Source organism: Pituophis catenifer, unplaced genomic scaffold (genome assembly GCF_029215685.1).
Source record: "Pituophis catenifer annectens isolate HBS135680 unplaced genomic scaffold, rPitCat1.0.hap2 SCAF_1, whole genome shotgun sequence".
Taxonomy (NCBI): Eukaryota; Metazoa; Chordata; class Lepidosauria; order Squamata; family Colubridae; genus Pituophis; species Pituophis catenifer.
In genome coordinates this window covers 47,226,320-47,246,739 of record NW_027256881.1, presented here as the reverse complement: position 1 = coordinate 47,246,739, position 20,420 = coordinate 47,226,320, and the positions used below count along the sequence as shown (strand labels likewise).

General features: G+C 41.3%; 1 protein-coding gene across 1 annotated transcript in view; it reads left to right on the top strand.

The window, feature by feature from the left end:
- The window catches only part of PTPN14 (protein tyrosine phosphatase non-receptor type 14), a 74,581-nt gene that overhangs the window by 32,525 nt on the left and 21,636 nt on the right, over positions 1-20,420 (top strand). The window contains exons 5-9 of the mRNA XM_070948969.1: positions 3,699-3,769; positions 4,620-4,707; positions 8,598-8,686; positions 11,082-11,169; positions 13,024-13,106. Coding sequence (XP_070805070.1) covers positions 3,699-3,769; positions 4,620-4,707; positions 8,598-8,686; positions 11,082-11,169; positions 13,024-13,106 — 419 coding nt within the window. The remainder of the gene's footprint in view (positions 1-3,698; positions 3,770-4,619; positions 4,708-8,597; positions 8,687-11,081; positions 11,170-13,023; positions 13,107-20,420) is intronic.

The window sequence follows — 20,420 nt, the reverse complement described above, 5'->3', positions numbered from 1 at the left end:
CAAGTAGCTAATTCAGTCTGCTCTAAGCAGTAGCTTTAGCTAGCCTTGTTCTTTAGCAACAATTGCCCACTGTAGTAAATTAAATATAAGGACTATTTTAGTTAATTAATAGCAAGCCTGTTGAGTGGGCACCGTGGGATTGAATACAACTTGCATTGTATTTTGCACTTCTGTTTTATTTTATCTTGTACTGCTTCAGAATGTGTGAAACAACATTTCTTCAGCAGTGAAAAGAACAAAGTTATGTACACAGAACAGCTCACAGGTGTGTAGCTATGTACAGGCACGTACAATGCCATTTTTCATTCGCACTGTTTTACATTTTTCAGTGTCAGGAACAAATATTACGGGGAGGCCCCAGCGAACAAGAAGTTTAGCATTTTGATTTAAGTATAAACACCTGTGGAACATTCCATCCACAATAATTAGAAAGGAAGAGAAAGAGAGAGGAAAGAAAGAAAGAGAGAAAGAGAAAGAAAGAAAGAAAGAAGAAAGAAAGAAAGAAAGAAAGAAAGAAAGAAAGAAAGAAAGAAAGAAAGAAAGAAAGAAAATAGATGTATCTGTTTCATTTGTATTATTCATTGTACCCAGCATTTTTACATATGGCACACAAAGACCATGTTTAAAGCTAAAGGTATGATTCTTGGTAATGGTTATTATAGGTATGACACCCTATGGTTAGTAAGTAATATAGGTATGACATCTTCCAAATAACATAGATTGCAGTACTTTTGGTCATATAATACATGGCCAGCAATTAAAAAAAGATCTTCCACATTCTTTTTTTCCCCACGTTGGAAGTTCTAGTCAGTTCACTATTAATAAGCTGTTATAATTTTTTGTGCTTTTTTACTGTAGTATATATTTAGTTTTAGAAATAAATTATCATGCTCAGGAGCATTTTTTATAACCTAGCAAGTGAGAACAATTGCCAGGTTCTAGTCCTTCACCTCTCTAAGTACAGCTGAGAAAGACCCTCTTCAAAGCTCTGGAGATCTGCAAATTAGCATTCTGCAATCTAGTATATTTTGGATGGTTAGAATCTGCCAGAATTCCTAGTCATTCTAGAGCATGCCAGGTTAGAGAAGACTTGTACAGATCTACTGAACTAATTGGACCAATCATATGAGATGACCTAAAGCAATTTCCAGTTTTTCCAGTAAAATGGTTAATGCTTTGGGATAGCAGTTGCTGGTTTGCCTTTCAACAAGCATGGCTTAAGAGGACTGTTTTTGAAGCACATTGATTTCCTTCTGCCTTTGTCTGATTTTCACAGTCATACAATTTAAAATGCATGACTTCAACTCCCAGAACTCCCCAGCCAACATATTGGTTGGTGAATTACAGGAGTTGAAATCATACATTTTAAAGTTGCCCACTTTGAAAAACACTGCTTTAAAGTTTGTTTTGGGGTACGGATAGTATGTAAGAATTTAAAGTCAGATGGCTTTCAAATGTATGACTAAATTTAAAGTGTCTTAGTTATTTGTGGGGTAGGATTTTCTGTTGGTCTGCTTAAAATTTTTATCAGGAAAGATGAGTTTATCTTCAGGATTTTGTTCAAGGAAGAGCTCTTTGCCCCTTGTACTGAAGTGATATAGTTCATGTTGGCTCAGTTAGTTTGTAGGCCTGTTTGAATTGTTTAATTTTTTCCTCCCCTAACTTTTTGAATATTTGAATATTTTCTTCACTCTTCTACCATTCCCAAATGGATCCTGATGTATTAGAAAGTTTGATTTAGTCTAACTTTGGGTTTATTTATTCATTTATTTATTTATTAAATTTATATCCCGCCCTTCTCCCCGAAGGGATTCAGGGCGGTGAACAGCCAAGAATTAAAATAACATACAATATAAAAGTTAAAATAATTAAAAATAAATTAAATAAAACGGCCACCCCAATTAAAAACCCCTAGCTATACAATTAAAAAACTAACCCATAAAACCTATTCAGGCCAGGGTTAGAGTATGTAACTGAATCATTTTGTTTCTTGGGAGCAAATGAAAGACAGCTACACAAACCAATAATTGATTGCACTAAAATTTCCTTAAACTTGGCATAAGATGTTATATTTGAATAACCCACTCCTATTCAACATACACAAAAGGCTGCTGGGCAAGTTTATTTACTGCAGGGGTGTCAAACTCGATTTCATTGAGGGTTGTGTTTGATGCCGGGGGGACATGGCCAGGGTGGGCCGGGCCAGCTCCATGTTACTCATCGAGGCTCCATTTTCGGCTGTGATGGCCTCCTGCAGATTTCTGCCAGTGAAAATAAAGCTCGGTTGAGGCTGCACATGGCCTGCACGGGCTACGTTTTCAACCGTGATGGCCTTCTGCAGCCCTTTGCCAGCTAAAACTGAGCCCAGGGAGGCTGTGTGCGGCCCTCGCGGGCTACATTTTCGCTGGCAGAGTAACCACGGGCTGGTCCCTTGCTGTTCCCAGGGTGGGCCCGGGGGCCAGATCTAAGCACTTGGATCCAGCCCACGGGCCTTGAGTTTGACACCCCGATCTACTGGAACAAAGTTAATACCAATATGCATAGGATACACAATTTTTCATCTCAACTCTAAGCTGAATAAATGATGCTGTGGAGATGCATGGAGGCGATGAGTCTGGATGGGGAGAAGACTACTTGGAAACTACAGCTGGTTCAATCAAAATGCAGCCTCATGAGCAGACCTTTCTCATTTCATCCACATAATACCATTTTTCTATGAGCTGTGCTGACTACTGTGGGCTTCTGGGTGCAATTTTGGATATTTCTTTCATCCATAAAGCCCTTTATGGCTTGGGTCCTGGTTACTTACAGGACTGTCTTTGTCTTGTTTCTCTGGAGCTGGTAAGATCTGGAAGATTGGGCATGCCAGGAACCAGAGGTAAAGCACTTTGCCTTGTGGGTTTTAGGTGACATGCCTTCTCTGTAGCAGTGCTGTGTCACAGGGTGTTCCCTGAGATCAATATGGTCCTGACATTTGGGCTTTTGTAAAAACCTGGGTAGCATAAGAGGGCTCTGCTCCAGTAGTGAAATGTAAAATTTGTTACTACCGGTTCTGTGGATGTGGCTTGTGGGGGGATAATGTGACTGGGTGGGTGTGGCCAACTTTTTTTTTTTACTTTTAAAAGCACTTTTTTGGCTGGAGAGGTTGTAGAAAAAAATGCTTTTAAAAGTTAAAAAAAAAAGCATCTGATGATCGCGGGGCTCAGCTGGGCGGGGGAGCACAGGGATTTTTGCTACCGGTTCTCGGAAACACCCACCATCATCACTACCAGATCAGGTAATCCGGTCCGAACCGAAAGCTCTGCTCTGTTCCCTTATGAGATCTATGGAGATTCTCAGTCATCCAGGTCATGGTTGTCCCAAAGGTGCTTTTTTTCAAGAGGCAACTGGACTTTCTGGTTTTTCTTTTAAGACGTTTCGCTTCTCATCCAAGAAGCTTCTTCAGCTCTGAATAGCTGAATATAGTATGTGTTGTTAACCTCCCCTTTGTACATCCTGTACTCTTTTAGTGATTCAGTTTCTTTTTGTTTGTAACTGTTATTTTCTTGATATTTTTAACTCCATTTAGAATCGCTGTGTGATTAAGGGGAGCATGCAAATTGTCTAAATACATAAATAAAAGCAAATTAAAGGCATTGATTCCTTGGATTCCTTTATTCATTATAAACACAATTCTTTGTTATCAATTTATTTTTCAGGATTTGATTCAAAATGAAGCCATTTTGGAAGAATTGATTCAGAAGGTAGTCCAGGAACACAAAAATCATAGGTTTGGTTCTCAAATTATTAATATTGCATTGCTGTCAATATAAATTACTATTCAGCCAATAGGCTATTTCTTAAAATTAGCTATTTTTCTAACTTATGCGGTAACTTTATGTGGAATGGAACTTCATGTCTCAGGAAAAGAATGTCTGTTCCCATGTCAGTCATAGTTAATTGAGACTTGTAAAAGATTAAGGGAAGAAACAATGAGGGCACAGAGTTTGTCTGATGCTCTTCTTGCAAGATTTCTCAAAGGTATTTGGCCACTTTGGGGCAAACCATTAATTTTGCTGTGATATGAGGCCACTGTTTTGCCTGAACACTTCTAATTTTTATTAATTTTCATGCAAATTACTGATTATAAGAGAAGTATTGTATTATTGATAAGGTGTTAGAGTAAAGTGGTAGACTGCCTAAAGCTATTTGCTGAATGAGTGGCAGATAGTACACTGAAATACCCATTTAGCTTAATCAGATATAGAAGTTAACTCGATATCTAGAAACTAGATTACATGCATTTGCGTCCTTATAATATTTCCTTTGATTTTGTTCACATTTAGCGTGTGTTTACAATATTTGGATAAACTGATGGACAGAAGACATATGGATATTGTTATTATCCAGTACAATTTGATAATTGTTGTGTTGTCCCCAGTAGCTGCTATCTGTTTTTAATTCTTTCTTTTTGTATTGTAAGAGGGCTTTTTTTACAAATGTTAGCGGTCCAGAATCACCCTTGTGAGATGAGCAGCAATGTAAATTGATTAAGAAAATTAATTCAAAGCAAAGAGGGTGTTAAAATCTTTGGCTTTTTCAATAATCCTGTGTGATATTTCTGTTAATTTTATTTGCAGCAGCCTTTCTGCAGCAGAAGCAGAATTGCTTTACATCAGGGAAGTGGAACGACTAGATGGATTTGGGCAGGAAAGTTTTCCTGTGAAGGTAAGGTGTTAGTGCTTATACTATATTGGTGAACTAAAAACATCTGAATAGATAAATGTTAGTGGAGGAGGAGGAAGAGATAAAAAGCTTTTATCTGTTTAGGGCTTGGCACCAATCCTGCTGCAGCCAGTCTCAGCTATTATCTTTGAAAATTAATATGTTGTTGTGATTAAGGTACCAGACTTTGTCTAGGGAAATTCAGATTGAAATCATATTTCAGTGATGGAGCTGTGCACGTGAGAGAAGAATTTGTTTGTTTGTTTGTTTTATTGGATTTATATACCGCCCTACTCCTGAAGGACTCAGGGCGGTGAACAGCCACAAAATAAAACACATAAATACAAAAATTTAAAAGCAGAATAAAACCGACTTAAACAATTTGGCCCAAGACAGATTTAAAACACCCCAGTAATTTAAAACAGATTACCTGTCACTCGTGCAAATCAATCTGTACGCGCACTCACCCGCCGCTTACACAGCCCAGTTCCAAAAGGGCCGTGGCCCAGTACCAGGCTACAGCCCGGGATTGGGGATCCTGTGTTAAATGGCCTGTGTAGTCTCTCTGAAGTAGTTCTCAATCACACTAGGCTTTCTTTCCTGAAGTATCTTGGAGCCAGTTCTCACGGGCCTTCAGCTTGTGTGCCTTGGAAAATGGTGCAAGTCACATTTCTGAATGGCAGTTGCGGTGTTAGGGTTGATGTGTTGTAGAGGCTGGGGCAGTGGCAGTTGGCTGAGACTCCTGAAGCTTTGGGCCTCTACTTCAAGCCAGACCTGGCACTACAGCCTATTGCCATTGTGTGTGTGCATGTGTGTGTAAGAGAGAGATACGCGGAACATAGGCTGATGTTGGGGGGACTTGCAGCTCCCTTCTAATCATAACAACAGACACACCGCCAAGGAATCAAATTTGTGACCATCAGAGTACTGCAATGGCTGTAACTACAGGCATGATTTGTAAGTCCATTTTGTCAGCATTGTAATTTTGAACTGTCGCTGAATGAATGGACAAAGAGACCAAAAAGAGTTTACTGGATTTTCCAAATTACTAAAGACCCTTACAGAAATATGCCTATAAATGCCACTAAAATGGAGTTGTGGCATTTTTTGTACAGCAAAGGAAAAGGTGTTCCATCTACAAGGTAGTAAATTAAATCTGAACTCCAGATCACATGTCAGATCTGGTTTACAAACATAGCACCACAAAGTGTTAAATGGTGGAGTGTAGAATGAGTTGTACCTCTTTAGACCCACATGGGGGAAGGCCTAAAATTTGTTTCACATTTAAAGCCAGATGCCAGAAAGTCTTCTATATTTTGACTTATTAAAGAAAAAAGGGAACTTGGCTATCCTAATCTTCACAAACAGAAAACCAGCAACATTTTAAACTTTTCTTCCTGTCTATTTTCAGCCTTGATTTTAGCTCATCATTTTGGCCCTTTTTGAAAAACAAACAAAGGATTGTTCAAAATATTTACAGTTGCAGTACTTTCATTGCATTCTTCTGCAGTTGTAAACTGAGCCAATCCGACATTCTTGCCTGCTTTTTGTTACATTTCATATAATGCCATTTTATACTGAGTCAGTGGACTGGTCTATCTGTATTAGAATGACCCTCTACAAGTGATCTTACCAGTCCAGATTTGTTTCCCCTGTTGTTCTTTTGATTTTTGCTGACTGGTCATGGTACATCATTCGTTTGAGGATATCGGGACACATGTGAAATCTCCGGCCATCTTTTGCTTCTTGCTTTAGACACCCCCATGGATTGAGGCCTTGTGCCTGGAACCTCAAAATACACAACTCTGCACTGACCTACAATCCCTCCATTACAACTGGACATTCCCAAACCTCTTTCAATTGCACAGAATAAAAGACCTGGTGTGTGTGTGTGTGTGTGTGTGTGTGTGTGTAAAATAAAATTAACATTCTTGCATGTTTTTTTAAAATTCAATCAGTATTTTCCCTTTGTACTTTTTTCCTGTAATCTTCTTCTTAATATGATTTTCCCCCTTTGATAATTCACACATTTTTACCCGGTAGCAATAATAATTATTGCGTGCATGCAGAATAATTCAAATTATTGCCTTTTGTAGCTTTAGGAAACACATTTCCCCCTCCTTGTGTTGGCTATGGAACCATGCCATTGCTTTATGTGCTATGGGCAATTCCATTTCTACCCTAAGGCACATCCTAGCTCAAGATCAATCCTGCTTCTGCTGCAGCTGATAGAAAGAATCAGGACAATTCTCAAAATAGCTTGGAGGGATAGAAGTAAATAAACAGTTTGGCTAGCTCCTGTGGTTTGGATCTTGTGACAGTCTGGATCAAAGTTAATGACTTTTTGCAGCGAAGGGTAGAAATTAACACCTCCTTTCACATTCCATACTCAACTTTTAGCTGACTGACCAAAATGCAAGATGTATAGGAGGTTTAAATTCTGTTCTCTAGCAAGCAAATTCTGTAACAAAATTTGTATTCTGCTTCACATGAGTTACCTTTGGCAAGAACCCAGAAAAGAGAAGGGGGCAAGTGACAAAACTTTTATCACAACAAAAACTCCATCCCTTTTGTGGCATAAGGGCAAAAGATTGGTGCTCGCCATTGTGTCCAGGGAAAGACGTTGTAAAAGAAAACCTTGCAAGTTCAAGAAGTTTGATTGAACTTGCAAGAAAGTTTTCTTTTACAGTATGTTTCCCTGGACACAACCGTGAGGAAAGCGATGGATCTTGAAAGGTAAGACTTGTGTCCCGCTTCTCGCTCGCCATCCCCAAATTGCATCCCTAAAGGGGGCAGGTCAGTAAGCAAGGGGCAGGAGCCCTGCCATGCCCGATGAGTGTGGGGAGAAGAGACGGCAAGGGGAGCCACGTCTTGCTCCACGTGTCTCACTTCTCTCCTGCCCCACCTGACACCCCTCTCAATAAAGAAACAGCGGGGAAGGGAAGCAGCTGTTGCCATTGGGATGGGGTGGGACATGTTAAACAGCTCGGCCGGCACGAAGAACAGGGAGGGGAGGCAACGGCAGCGATGGGACATCCAGTCCCATGTTTGCTACCTCCTGCACCCCCAAAATAATAAGAGCCCCCTATAATAAGTCCAAGCCCTTATTTGGGGGGGGGGGTCAAAAGAAAATAAGACTCTGTCTTATTTTTGGGGAAACACGGTAATAATTTGAGGTCATTCAAGCTTCACCGATACAGGTAGTTTTTGACTTACGAGCACAAGTTGGGACCAGAATTTTTGTTGCTAAGCGAGGCAATTTTATAACATTTGCTATGGTTGTTAAACGAGTCATTGCAGTGATTAAGTAAATCCCATGGTTGTTAAGTGAATCCAGCCTCCTCCATTGGCTTTGTTTATTGGAAGCTGACTGGGAAAGTTGCAAGTGGCAGTCACATGACCCCGGGATGCTGCAACTATTGTAAATACATGCCAGTTGCCAAGTGCCTAAATTTTGATCACATGATCATGGGGATGTGCAACAATCATAAAAGTGAGGGCTAGTCTTAAGCCACTTTTTCTTTTTTCTTTGTGCCTTTGTAACTTTGAACGGTCACTAAACAAATTGTTGTAAATCAAGGACTATTTATAATCCCATTCTGATGCACTATAGCTCCAGCAATGTTTCTCAGATGCTTTTAAAAGGGGAAAAAAAGGCAAGCCACTTCCAGATTTATTTTTAACATGTCATGCAAGGCCAGGACTTCTCTCGCTGATTTGTTTTATCAGCATTATATGACAATTCAAGCCAAGAAATATCTGATGCAAGTGACTTGTTAGTAAAAGCTGGAACTGCGTAGCAGTTTTAATCAAAAGATTGATATCATTTACATTTTCAGAGATTAGAATTTGGGCTAAAGTTACTTTGATGTATATTTTAACTTTCTGTGCAGGACAATCAAGGAAATGACTTTCATCTTGGAATTTTCTGCATGGGGATTTTTCTAAAGAACCCAATGGGAAGATCCACAGTGAACTACAGGTAAAAGTAAGATTGAAGGGATTTTGCATTTGATCCGACCAAAACTAGATCAAAATGCATTTGAAACTTTGGATTGGTTTCAGTATAGGGTAACAATGTTGTTGTTGTTAGTTGCAAAGTCATGTCCGACCCATCGCGACCCCATGGATAACGTTCCTTCCTGTCCTCTACCATCCTCTGGAGTCCATTTAAATTCACACCTACTGCTTCAGTGACTCCATCCAGCCACCTCATTCTCTGTCATCCCGTTCTTCTTTTGCCCTCAATCGTTCCCAGCATTAGGCTCTTCTCCAGTGAGTCCTTCCTTCTTGTTAGATGGCCAAAGTATTTGAGTTTTGGGTAACAATGTAGGGAAGATTAATTGCCCTTATACTCTGCTTAATAAGTATAATTTTATTTCTATACCGCCCTTCTCCCGAAGGACTCAGGGCGGTGTACAGCCTATTTAAAAACACAAGACAAACATCAATTAAAAATTAAAAATTATTAAATAAATTCAGCTCAATATAAAACCCCAGAAATTTAAAATACCCCAATTTAAAATTATTATGTTGATAGCCCGGCCTGGCGGAACAACAGGGTCTTCAGTGCACAGCGAAATACCCGGAGGTCGGAGATCTTATGTATTTCCGGGGGCAGTTCATTCCACAGGGCTGTCAAGATGCACAGGGGAAGAGCATACTAGACTTGACAAGCCATTGATCTGACCCAACAGCTTTTATTTATTTATTTATTTATTTATTTATTTATTTATTTATTTATTTATTTATTTATTTATTTATTTATTTAATTTATATCCCGCCCTTCTCCAAGTGGACTCAGGGTGGTGCATAGCCAGAACTAAAACACATATCAATACAAAATTATTAAAAGAATTAAATAACTGTGGCCCCAAAATTTAAAACATTGAAAACTAAAACTCATTTGACAATTTAAAAAGCTAAAAAGACTAAAAAAGGGGGGGGAGAAAAGTTTTTAGGGCACGGCGAAAAACCCGGAAATCCGATATCCTTCGTATCTCCGGGGGCAAATCATTCCAGAGGGCAGGAGCTGCCACAGAGAAGGCCCTCCCCCTGGGGGTCGCCAGCCGACATTGCCTGGCTGACGGCACCCTCAGGAGTCCCTCTCTGTGCGAGCGTACTGGTCGGTAGGAGGTTATCGGCGGCAGAAGGCGGTCCCGCAAATACCCAGGTCCCATGCCATGGAGCGCTTTAAAGATGGTGACCAACACCTTGAAGCGCACCCGGAAGACCACTGGAAGCCAATGCAGCTCACGCAGAGAGGTGTCACATGGGAGCGCCCCCTCGCTCCCATAATCCCCCGCGCGGCCGCATTCTGCACCAGTTGGAGCCTCCGGGTGCTCTTCAAGGGGAGCCCCATGTAGAGAGCATTGCAGTAGTCCAATTTGTATATATTATGGTTTAGATTTTATCCACTGAAATCAATGAGAATCCAAAGTGCTTTGCTTATCATAATACTGTTGCTTATATTGTATTGGAGTTCTTTGGATATCATTAGCTTCTTATTAGTCATAGTTTATACAGAGAGAAAAACCATAACCTTTAAAAATGAATAAATCAGATCTTATAAATGTTCCTTTGTCATTCAGTTATTTTTTTTTCCCTTCAAGAAGCCTAACGACCATCAAAGCACACCTAGATTTATATTTGTTTATCTTTGCTTCTGAGAGGATCAGGATTTGTCATTATACTGTACATGGAATAAAATTACCTAGATTTATAATTATACTGCTCAAAAAAATAAAGGGAACACAAGCAGAAGACATCCGAGATCTGAATGAATGAAATAGCCTTATTAAGTACTTTGTTTGTTACATACAGTAGTTTTGTATTCCCTTTAGTTGTTTGAGCAGTGTATAAACTACTGTATGTAAAGAACAAAGTATTTAATGAGGCTATTTCATTCATTCAGATCTCGGATGTCTTCTGCTTGTGTTCCCTTTATTTTTTTGAGCAGTATATATGTAAAGCAATTTGACTTAAATGATTTATGAATATTTCTTTTTGTAATAAAACAAATATTCTGAACATGTAGCTTATGTCAACTTTCTTTACTTAAATAGTTATAGCACTAATGTCCCCCAAATCAATTCTTATAAGCAATGTTGTATGGGAATTCAGGAAAGTAATAGCTCTTGCATATTCAGTAAGGTGAATATGCAAAAAAAACAGTAAGTTTTTTTCTTTACCAAAAGGAAAAAAAAATTAAAAAAATGTTCAAACAAAAAAAAAAACCCCAAGGCAATTTGAGAAAGAGGAAGATCAAAATTCCATATTTGTGTGTGTGTGTGTGTGTGTGTGTGTGTGTAATGGATTTCCAAATTAAATATTTTTGCAATGAGATTTCCGTTTTAAACCATGTTGTTTTTCTATAGGTGGAACGATATTGGAAATATAACACACAACAAGTCTTCAATTGTTGTAGAATTGGTTAACAAAGAAGAAACTGTATTGTTTCATACGGTAGGCAAATGTTAAAAGATCAATCTCAGAATCATAAATAATGATGATATAAGTGACATATCCTGAGCCCAGTGATAGATTGCAATAAAGCTTCTATAGCCAAAGACAACAAGAAAACGTGGCAATTCTTAGAACTTTTTCTTGAGTAGACTGATGGTTCCACAGAAACAAAGCATTTGTTGGTTCCTTTTCAGAGAGACACATTCCACTCAAGTGGGAATTTCCACTTTATTCTGATGAATGTTTAAATCACCTAGGTATTCTATATGATAGAGAGCAGTAGCTGCCTTCCAGGGATGTTAACCAGGTGTAACAAAATTGAAAAAATCATGCTGTCTTGCTGTCTCCAATTTACCTTTGGAGAGAAGCTGTAATACAAATTGGCATTGGACTAACCCAGTGGTATCAAACTCAAGGCCCGGGTGCTGGATCCAGCCCACAGGATGCTTAGATCTGGCCTGCAGGGCCACCCTGGAAACAGTGAAGGACTGGCCCACGGTACCTCTGCCACTCCCGAGCTCCGTTTTCGCTGGCAGAGGGTTGCAGGAGGCCATTGCAGCCGAAAACAGAGCCTGCAAGGGCTGCATGTGGCCCTCCTGAGCTCTGTTTTCAGTGGTGGAGGGTTGGAGGAGTCACAGCCAAAAAAGGGAGCCTGTTTTCCCTGGCAGAGCGCTCGGGCTGCCACAGGCGCCCCCGACACAAGTGACATTGAGCTGGCCACACACACACACACACACACACACACACACACACACACACACCTGAGGTCAAACACAACCCTGATGTGGCCTTTAATGAAATCTAGTTTTATACCCCTGGGCTAACCCTACCAAATAATAGCACTAGCACTTGGATTTATATACCACCCCATAGTGCTTTACAGCACTCTGTGAGCTGTCTACAATGGCAGCATATTGCCCCCAACAATCTGGGTCCTCATTTTACTGACCTCAGAAGGATGGAAGGCTGAATCAACCTCAAGCCCATCAGGATCAAACTCCAGGCTGTGGGCAGAGTTAGCCTGCAATGCTGCATTCTAACCATTGCGCCAGCAAGGCTCTTTTAAATAAAGTTTGAAAAATGGGGGGACCACTCAGTTAAATATGCATTCTCTCCCTTTATGTTTGGCTTTAACAGCTTGGACGTTCATGACTGTTTGAAGTGTAAAATTATAATAAAAGCATTTCTTCCCATCTTTTTGAACTTTAAAATTATAATAAAAGGTATCCCTATCCACTTTATTTCAGAAGGCTCTTTGAGCCTTCTGATTGAGGTGGGGGCTTTGTGCTGGGCAGTTGGCTTTCAGTAAATGAATGGAGATGACGGCTGAAGAGGACAGTGCCAGCTGACTGTCTCCCATTGAGCAGTGATCATCAGCTGGTCAGAAGTGGCCAGACTCAGCAGGCCAGTGGCTACATGCTGATTGAACCTGATCTCCCCAAAGTATAAATTTCCCAGTTTAGAGAAACTTGTTCTCTGCGTTTTCATACTGCTCTGCCTTTGGGAAACTTTGAGCCAATTATATTCACTTCTGAGCCACAAAACTGGCAAAGACCTGCTCAAGTTTAATAATGCAGCAGCCTTATTTATTCTTTAGCCCAGTCTTTGAGCCAGATGGTATGGCAAGATTGCACTAGTATCCCTGATCTACGATTACTTGAATGATGCTAAACTTGGGGATTTTTGTATATATTTTTGTATATATTTTTCTGCAAAGCATTCTTCCTACTGAATATTTCAGAGGAACATGGTCAGTGTTATATAACTCTTTGTTATGTTTGTCCCAGCGAAATTCAGTGTTATTCTTTCCTTCTTTTTCCCTGTTCTCTCCCTCCCACTTTTCTGCTTTAAAAGGATGACCTTGAAAACGCCAAGTACATTTCACGGCTCTTTGCTGCGAAGCACAAGTTTTACAAACAAAACAAAATCTGCACAGAGTAAGTACATATCTTTGGGAAATTCTGGCTGGCTGCAATAAATGTCAAGTGGTCGTGTTTTGGATTAGGTTATTTATGTATTTGTCATGTGTTCGTTTGTTTGTCTGTTTGAGGCCATTGTATTATTTATTCTCCATCTGCTCATTGCCCATACAGCAGAATCAAAGATTATAACTCTAGACGTAATGTGTTTTCTTCATGGGTACACCAGAGATACGGGAAAAAATGGAAACATTCTTTTTTGTAGATGTCTTGGAAATTTCTCATCGAAAGACAGTCAAAGAATGAGAAGGAACGGCATGAAAATCAGGTGTTTCCCATTGTAGTCTAAAATGTACAGTTTAGGTTTAGACATTTGTACAGGGCTTTATAAATTATTGGCAAGCCCCATAGGACTTTTCAGTTTCTAACTTTGGTTAACAAACCAGAATGAGAAAATTGGTTTCCAGAAACTTGTTTTTCCCTCCTGGTTCCACTTGGAGGAAGTGCTTTTTAGTGTTGCTGTCTATTATGGAATGAGCAACCAGCAGCTCATGCCAAAGACTATTATATTCAGGTTTTCTGTTGGTTGCTTTCTGATTTACAGCTATCCTTATCTATACTGCATATTCATCTCTCCTTGGTTTTAAGCTTTCTGTCCTCTGTCTTCCTTCATATTAACTTGCCGTGGCAAATATTCCTTTGCGTTGGAATGGAGAAGAAAAACCTACTGCCACTTTATAGAGATTGTGGTCTGTGTTGAACTACCACTTTTTCTATGGGTACATCAGCTGCATTTTCTTGCAGGTAGTTATGTGACGCTGGTCTCAGGTCAGGAATACAAGTAGCCAGTACTAGTGTTCTCAGTATAATAATCTGAAATCTGAAATGTGGGGCCATTTAAATACTCCGTTGTATTCAGATGTGTCATTAGGTCTGATAAGGGCTGCCTAAGTCTAAATAATCACTAGATTGCAATAATGAGGTATAGAAAGCTCTATTTTTTGTTTGTTTGATTTTGCAATAGACTTGGAAGTGGATTAATGTCATATAAGATGTTTGAAAGAGGGATTCTTGAGATGCACATCCATGTCCAAACTTGTATGTTTAGCTACTGTGAAATCACTGTTCTCCATAGAGCTGGATCGAGAGCATCCACGAATGGGTAGTAGCTCTATATCTTCTGCATGTAGACTGAGAATGTGATCTTTATTTACATATCTGGTCACTCCTTCCTGGTCTGGTGATTCCCCAGTTCGGCTCAGTCTTCATTCAGAAAAGAGGGCTTGGAGAGAGCTGCGCCTTCAAGCTGGATTCTCCAATTGTGAGCTTAACAAAACTGCTTTATTTTTATGTAGATTGCCTCTGCAATCAGGCAGCCTTGTTGGTCTGCTGATTTGCTGCCTCAGTGCCGGCTTCAATCAGCTGAGATCCCAGCCAGCTGCGGTAAGCGGTAAAGGCCTAAATAACTGATCCAGCTCCTTTTGGGGTGAGCAGAGATCAGAAGGGGACTAAGTCACTGCCCAGCAGTGTCTGGGCATACTGTGAAGTGGCAGAAGTGAGGAGAGCGCGATTAGAGCCGTGGCAACAGTTATCCATTGAGGGTCCGCCTGCCTTACTATAAGAGAGAGATGGCATCTCATGCGACCTCCTCTAGCCAGCAGTCCACATTGAGTGGCAAGAGAGCTGGTCTTGGGGCTTCCCCAATTTCAAAGCTGGACTCCTCTGGGCAGAGAATGGCAGCAAAGGGAGCTACAACCAGGAGCCAGGCTACTGCCTCTAAGAATAGCAGAGGTTCCAAAATGGCTGACAAGGATACAAAACGGCACCAAAAGGCTATAGAAAAAGAGCTGGCTAAGATCCAAAAGGCTAAGGAAATCCTGGATCAAGGAGTTTTGCCTGTGGGAGGGGCAGAAGTCTCCCGCCCTCAGGAAGAGGGGCCATTGTGTTAAGTCCTCACTATTATGACCTCCGCTGAAACCTCCCTTGTTGCTGCCCTGCTCTGATTGGGTTAGACGCGAGCAGGCAGCCAGCGGGAAAATGCTATACCCTTATTGGTTACCGCCGATCTGACAGCCCTTATTTAAGCAGCTGTCAGACAGCAACCCGTTGATTTTTCTCTGAAGCATTTGTTGTGAGTTGCTGAGTTACTGTTGTTAATAAAGTGTTGAGTTAATCAGCCGAGCCTCCTCATTATTGTCAAGTTCTCCAATTAGAACATTGGCGACGAGGATGGGATACGAACCTGGTAATTTTCGATAATCAGTTTCTCATCGCCAATTGTCACCAGATGGCGCCAGAGAGGTGCTATCCAACCTTAGGAGAGATTTTGGATAAAGGTGAAGCCTTTTCCCTTGCAAGTGCTAACAGATCCAGCAGGAGCAACTCAAAGGACAGGGTAAGAGTTCCCCTACAGGTACTGCAGTTCCTTAGGTAGTGGAGATCACAGGCCCTCACCAGAGGATGCCTGTTCAAGGAGCCAGACCGTCTGACCATCACGATGGACCCCAGCCTTTATGGTTGGAGGGCTCATTGTCAGTCATGGATCGCGCAGGACCGGTGGACCCAGACAGATAAGTCTCACAAGATCAATTGGCTGGAGCTAAGGGCGGTTTATCTGGCCCTCAAGAGCTTCAAGGAAGCCATAGTGGGACACTATGTTTTTAACAGACAACATGACAGCCAAAGCCCACATCAATCGCCAAGGGGGGACTCATTCCAGGTCCCTCATGGCAGTGGCAAATTGTCTGGGGTGCTGGGCGGAAAGACATCTCCTATCCATAAGGGCAGACCACATCTTCGGGGTCCTGAATGTGCAGGCAAATTTTCTCAGCAGGGCGACAGTGGACCATTCAGAGTGGCGTCTGCATCCCTTTCTGTTCCAGGAGCTGACAGTGTGTTATGGGAGGCCAGTCAGATCTGTTTGCCTCTCCAGAAAACACCCACCTGCCGAGGTTTTCAGCAGGTTCAGGGCATGGGGGGGGGGCAGAAGGGACGGATGCCCTATGCAGTCCATGGCCTCAGGGACTGTAATATGCCTTTCCTCCCCCAGCCTTGATCCCAGCAGTCATCAGAAAGGTACTCACAGCAAAGGCAGAAGTAATCATGTTAGGCCCCTATTGGCCCAGGAGACCATGGTTGGCTGACCTGGTCTACCTGTCCGTGGAACAACTCTGGAGAATACCTCAGGACAAAATTTTCCTCAGCCGGGGAGCTGGTCCATCCGGAGCCTCAGTGGCTCCAACTGACTGCCTGGCACTTGAGTGGAGGTCCCTGAGGCAGGAGAATTTCTCTCCCAGAATCATCAAAACTATCCAGGCCTCCAGGCGAAGGTCGACAGACAGGATATATAATGCGTCCTGGAAGTCATTCTGTTCCTGGTGCTCTGGATCAGAGTTTGATCCTTCTGAGGTTTCAGTAGTGTAAGTCCTGGAGTTCCTCCAGGAGGGATTAGACAAAGGATTAACACCCAACACTATACGGAGACATATAGCAGCATTGTCTTCTGTTTTATCTTGTGGAGGTTTAGAGTCTCTTTCTAAGCACCCCACAGTGCGAAGATTCCTCAGGGGCGCCTCCAACTTACGGCCACCTGTGGTTCACAGGTATCCCACCTGGGATCTAACTAAGGTTTTATAGGCCCTCACGGAGAGTCCCTTTGAGCCTTTAAGATCAGCCAGTCTACGTTTCCTCTCATTCAAAGTGGCCTTCCTCGTAGCTATTACATTGGCCAGGAGGATTTCGGAGTTGGCGGCTCTTTCCGTGAGACAAGACCTCTGCATTTTCCATCCGGACAGGGTGGAAATATTTGAACCCTTCTTTCATCCCCAAAGTCAATTCATGGTTTCATAGGGCCCAGGAGTTGGTTTTGCCCAACTTCTGCCCGGGCCCAAGACATGCCCTAGAACAGAGGTGGCATACGCTGGATGTGAGAAGGGCCCTCCATATTTACATCAAACACACGTCTTCCTTCAGGAAGACTGAATCCTTGTTCATTTCCTTTCAACCTTCTACACTAGGACATAGAGTCACTCTTCTACGGTGGATCGTTGGATTAGAGCTTGCATTGCTAAGGCATACGAGGTTCAGAACCTGCCAACGCCTAGGCACATAACAGCATATTCTACCAGAAGCGCGACCCCGACAGCGGCATGGGCGACACAGGCCTCTACTGAGGAAATGTGTCGTATAGCTACATGTTCCTCACCATCCCCATTTATTCGGCACTATAAGTTGGACTCCTTTGCGGAGACAGCCTTTTGGAGGCGAGTCCTCCAGAGGGTTCATAGTTTCGGGGGGGGGACTTAGGACCGGACTGCACCCACCCGTAGGGGACAGGCTGGCTTTTGTATGTCCCATTCCTGGATGCTCGATCCAGCTCTATGGAGAATGGGTGTTGGTCCTACCTGAACGCTATTTCTCGTAGAGCTGGTAGAGAGCATCCAGCCTCACCCTTTCTAATGTCTGGTCCACAGTCCGAGAGGGGCTCCTATTTTAAGGTCACAAGTCTATTCATCGTTATCACCGAACTGGGGAATCACCAGACCAGGAAGGAGTGACCAGATATGCAAATAAAGATCACGTGCTCAGTCTACATGCAGAAGATATAGAGCTACTAGCCATTCCTGGATGCTCTCTTATAAAAGTATAAAAGTCCCTTAAAGGAGTTAGTGCTTTTTTGGTTGTAATGTCCCAGCAGCTTGTGCATTTGAGCCATGGTGGCGCAGTGGTTAGAATGCAGTATTATGGGCTAATTTGGCTTACTGTCAGCACTTGGCAGTTTGAGTCTCACCGACTCAAGGTTGACTCAGTTTTCCATCCTTCCGAGGTCAGTCAAATGAGGAGCCAGATCGTTGGGGTCAATATACTGACTCTGTAAACCGCTTAGAGCGGGCTGTAAAAGCACTATGAAGCGGTATATAAGTCTAAGTGCTATTGCTATGTCAAGAGTGTTCTGCAAATGAAACTTTAGGGCAATGCTAGCTGGAGAATTCTTGAAGTTGAAGTCTTAAAATGACTAAGATTGAGAAACAGTGTTCTAGGGTTTAATTAGTTAAAATATGGCTAAGAGGAAATCAAGGTTGACTTTACAACCTAGCTTACAAGTTGAACTGCCATATCTGTCCTACCAGTATATATCATCTGTGGAGCTTTCATAACTGGGTGTTTCCTACATGACAGTATTGGCATGCTAATTGAAATATTCATTAGATTTATATCTTGTCTTCTATACAGGATATACAGTAAATGTTCCCTTCTCCTATCTGCCCTGACAACTGTAAACCTGTAAAGTAGTTTTGCTTTGAGGGAGTGAGACTGGCCCGAAGTCCCCGTGTGAGCTTCCATGGTTGAGGATGAATTAGAATGAGGGTTCTCCCTCATCCTAGTCTGAGAAGTCAGAGAAAGTAGGAAGTATAAAGCTTATCATTAAAATCTAAATCACATCAAAACATTGTACACGAGTGGATGCTTTATTTGTAGCTTTGCATCCTTTGTTTTTATTGTCATTGCAGCAGCCATACAACTGTATAACAACTGTCCTCTTATTACAAAGCACAACCACCTATAGCCAGTTTCAGAAAGAAAAAAAATAAAACAAATGATTGTAGAAGAATACAACATGATAAGAAATAGCAGGCCCCCTGCAGTGGCAAATATTTTCTAGAGATGAGATAGGGAGTGGTAGAGTAGGGGGAAAGAAGTAATGTTTGCATTGGTTTTGTGTTTGCTTTCCTGTACATTTAAGCTCTGGAAGATAAGGAAGGATGACTTAATGAGTTTCAGTCACGTAGAACAACACAGTGACCTCATTTTCATAAAAGTTGCCACCATGAAAGAAAAAACCTAATGCCTGAATGAAAGTAATGCCAGATACTGTATGCCAGTAACTGACAGATAAACAGAAGAGCGGGACCAGGTCATGGTTCATTCACAGAATTCAAACGAAAGTAGAAGCATGGGTATCTATGCTCCAAAAGCAAGTTTTCTGAGTTTTCTTGGCTAAACTCTTGGCACTTTTTGTAGTGGATGAAAGGTCTTGGAGGTTTCTCTCTGTGCATCTTTAATTTAAAAAAAGTAATATAAAATGTGTGGTCTCATGATCCAGATTTAAATAATCACAAATGGGGTGGGAGTAAATTTTGCATGAGATGACTGGGGGAAGAGCAAAAGGAAAAAGAGGCACTGCTGATGGATCAACCCCATTTTCAGCACCTCTGCTCTCCAATTCATTTTATTCTAGGTGTCCCTGCCATCCGAGTATAAAAACTAGGGTTTTTATTCTTACATGTGAATTTTTTAGCATTTGGAATTTTCTTTAGCATTCAGAATTTTCTTCCTTTGGATGGGAATATGATGATCTAGAGCAGGGGTGTCAAACTCACGTCGTCACATTGTCGTCACATGACGTATCATGATTTTTTCCCCCTTCACTAAACTGGGCGTGGGCGTGGCCAGCGCATGACCCAACTGGGTTGCGGGCCGCGAATTTGGTAGCCCTGATCTAGAGAGTATTTGTGAAGCTGGAAGAATTGTGTCTCGTGTGAGATGTTGATATACTTGTTTTATTGATGTTGATGTTTGATATCATCTTTTTTTTTTTTTTTACTTTTTTAAAATTCTACTTTTGTTGTTAACTGCCTTTGGAGTCTTGTCTGGAAAGTGGTCAGTGTGTTTTCAGAATTTAGTAAAAGAATATGTTGGTTGGGTTAATAACATTAGTTCCCAAGATCTATGATGTCTAGCTGTGAAGTTTTCCATATCTTTATCTTTTGCGTCTGCTGTTTGCAATTTGTATGGAGGCAGGTATGAGTGGGTATTTTCTAATTGCACATCACGTCATTTACCAGATCAGAAAATGTAAGATGAGGAATTCCACCTTTCCTTTCTGCACGTAAGCACTTTATTTCTACCATACTTTGTGACTTTTTTTTTTTATTTTGTGCCTCTTTGTTCTTTCTCCCACCTCCCACTTACTATTTTAACATGAAATTCCATTTATCTGCTTGTTTCTCTCTTAGCCTGCGAGTGCCTTTATCTTGTTGGGTGATTTGTTATGCTCTTACTGTTATCTTTTTTTCAAATCTCTTTCCAAAACTGGCGTTCTCCAACCTGGTGCCCTTCATATCTTGGACCTATAATGCTCATCATCTCAATAATGGAAGTGACAGAAGTTGTGGTTAAACAGGTCTGGAGAGCTCTAATTGGAGAAAAATTGGCCTAAACAATATCAAATTAACTCTTGATAGTTTGGTTTGGTTCTGTTTATTATATACATTTTCAGGTTTAAATAAATTAGTTCTTTTTTTAAGGGCATGTGTGATAATAAATGTTAAC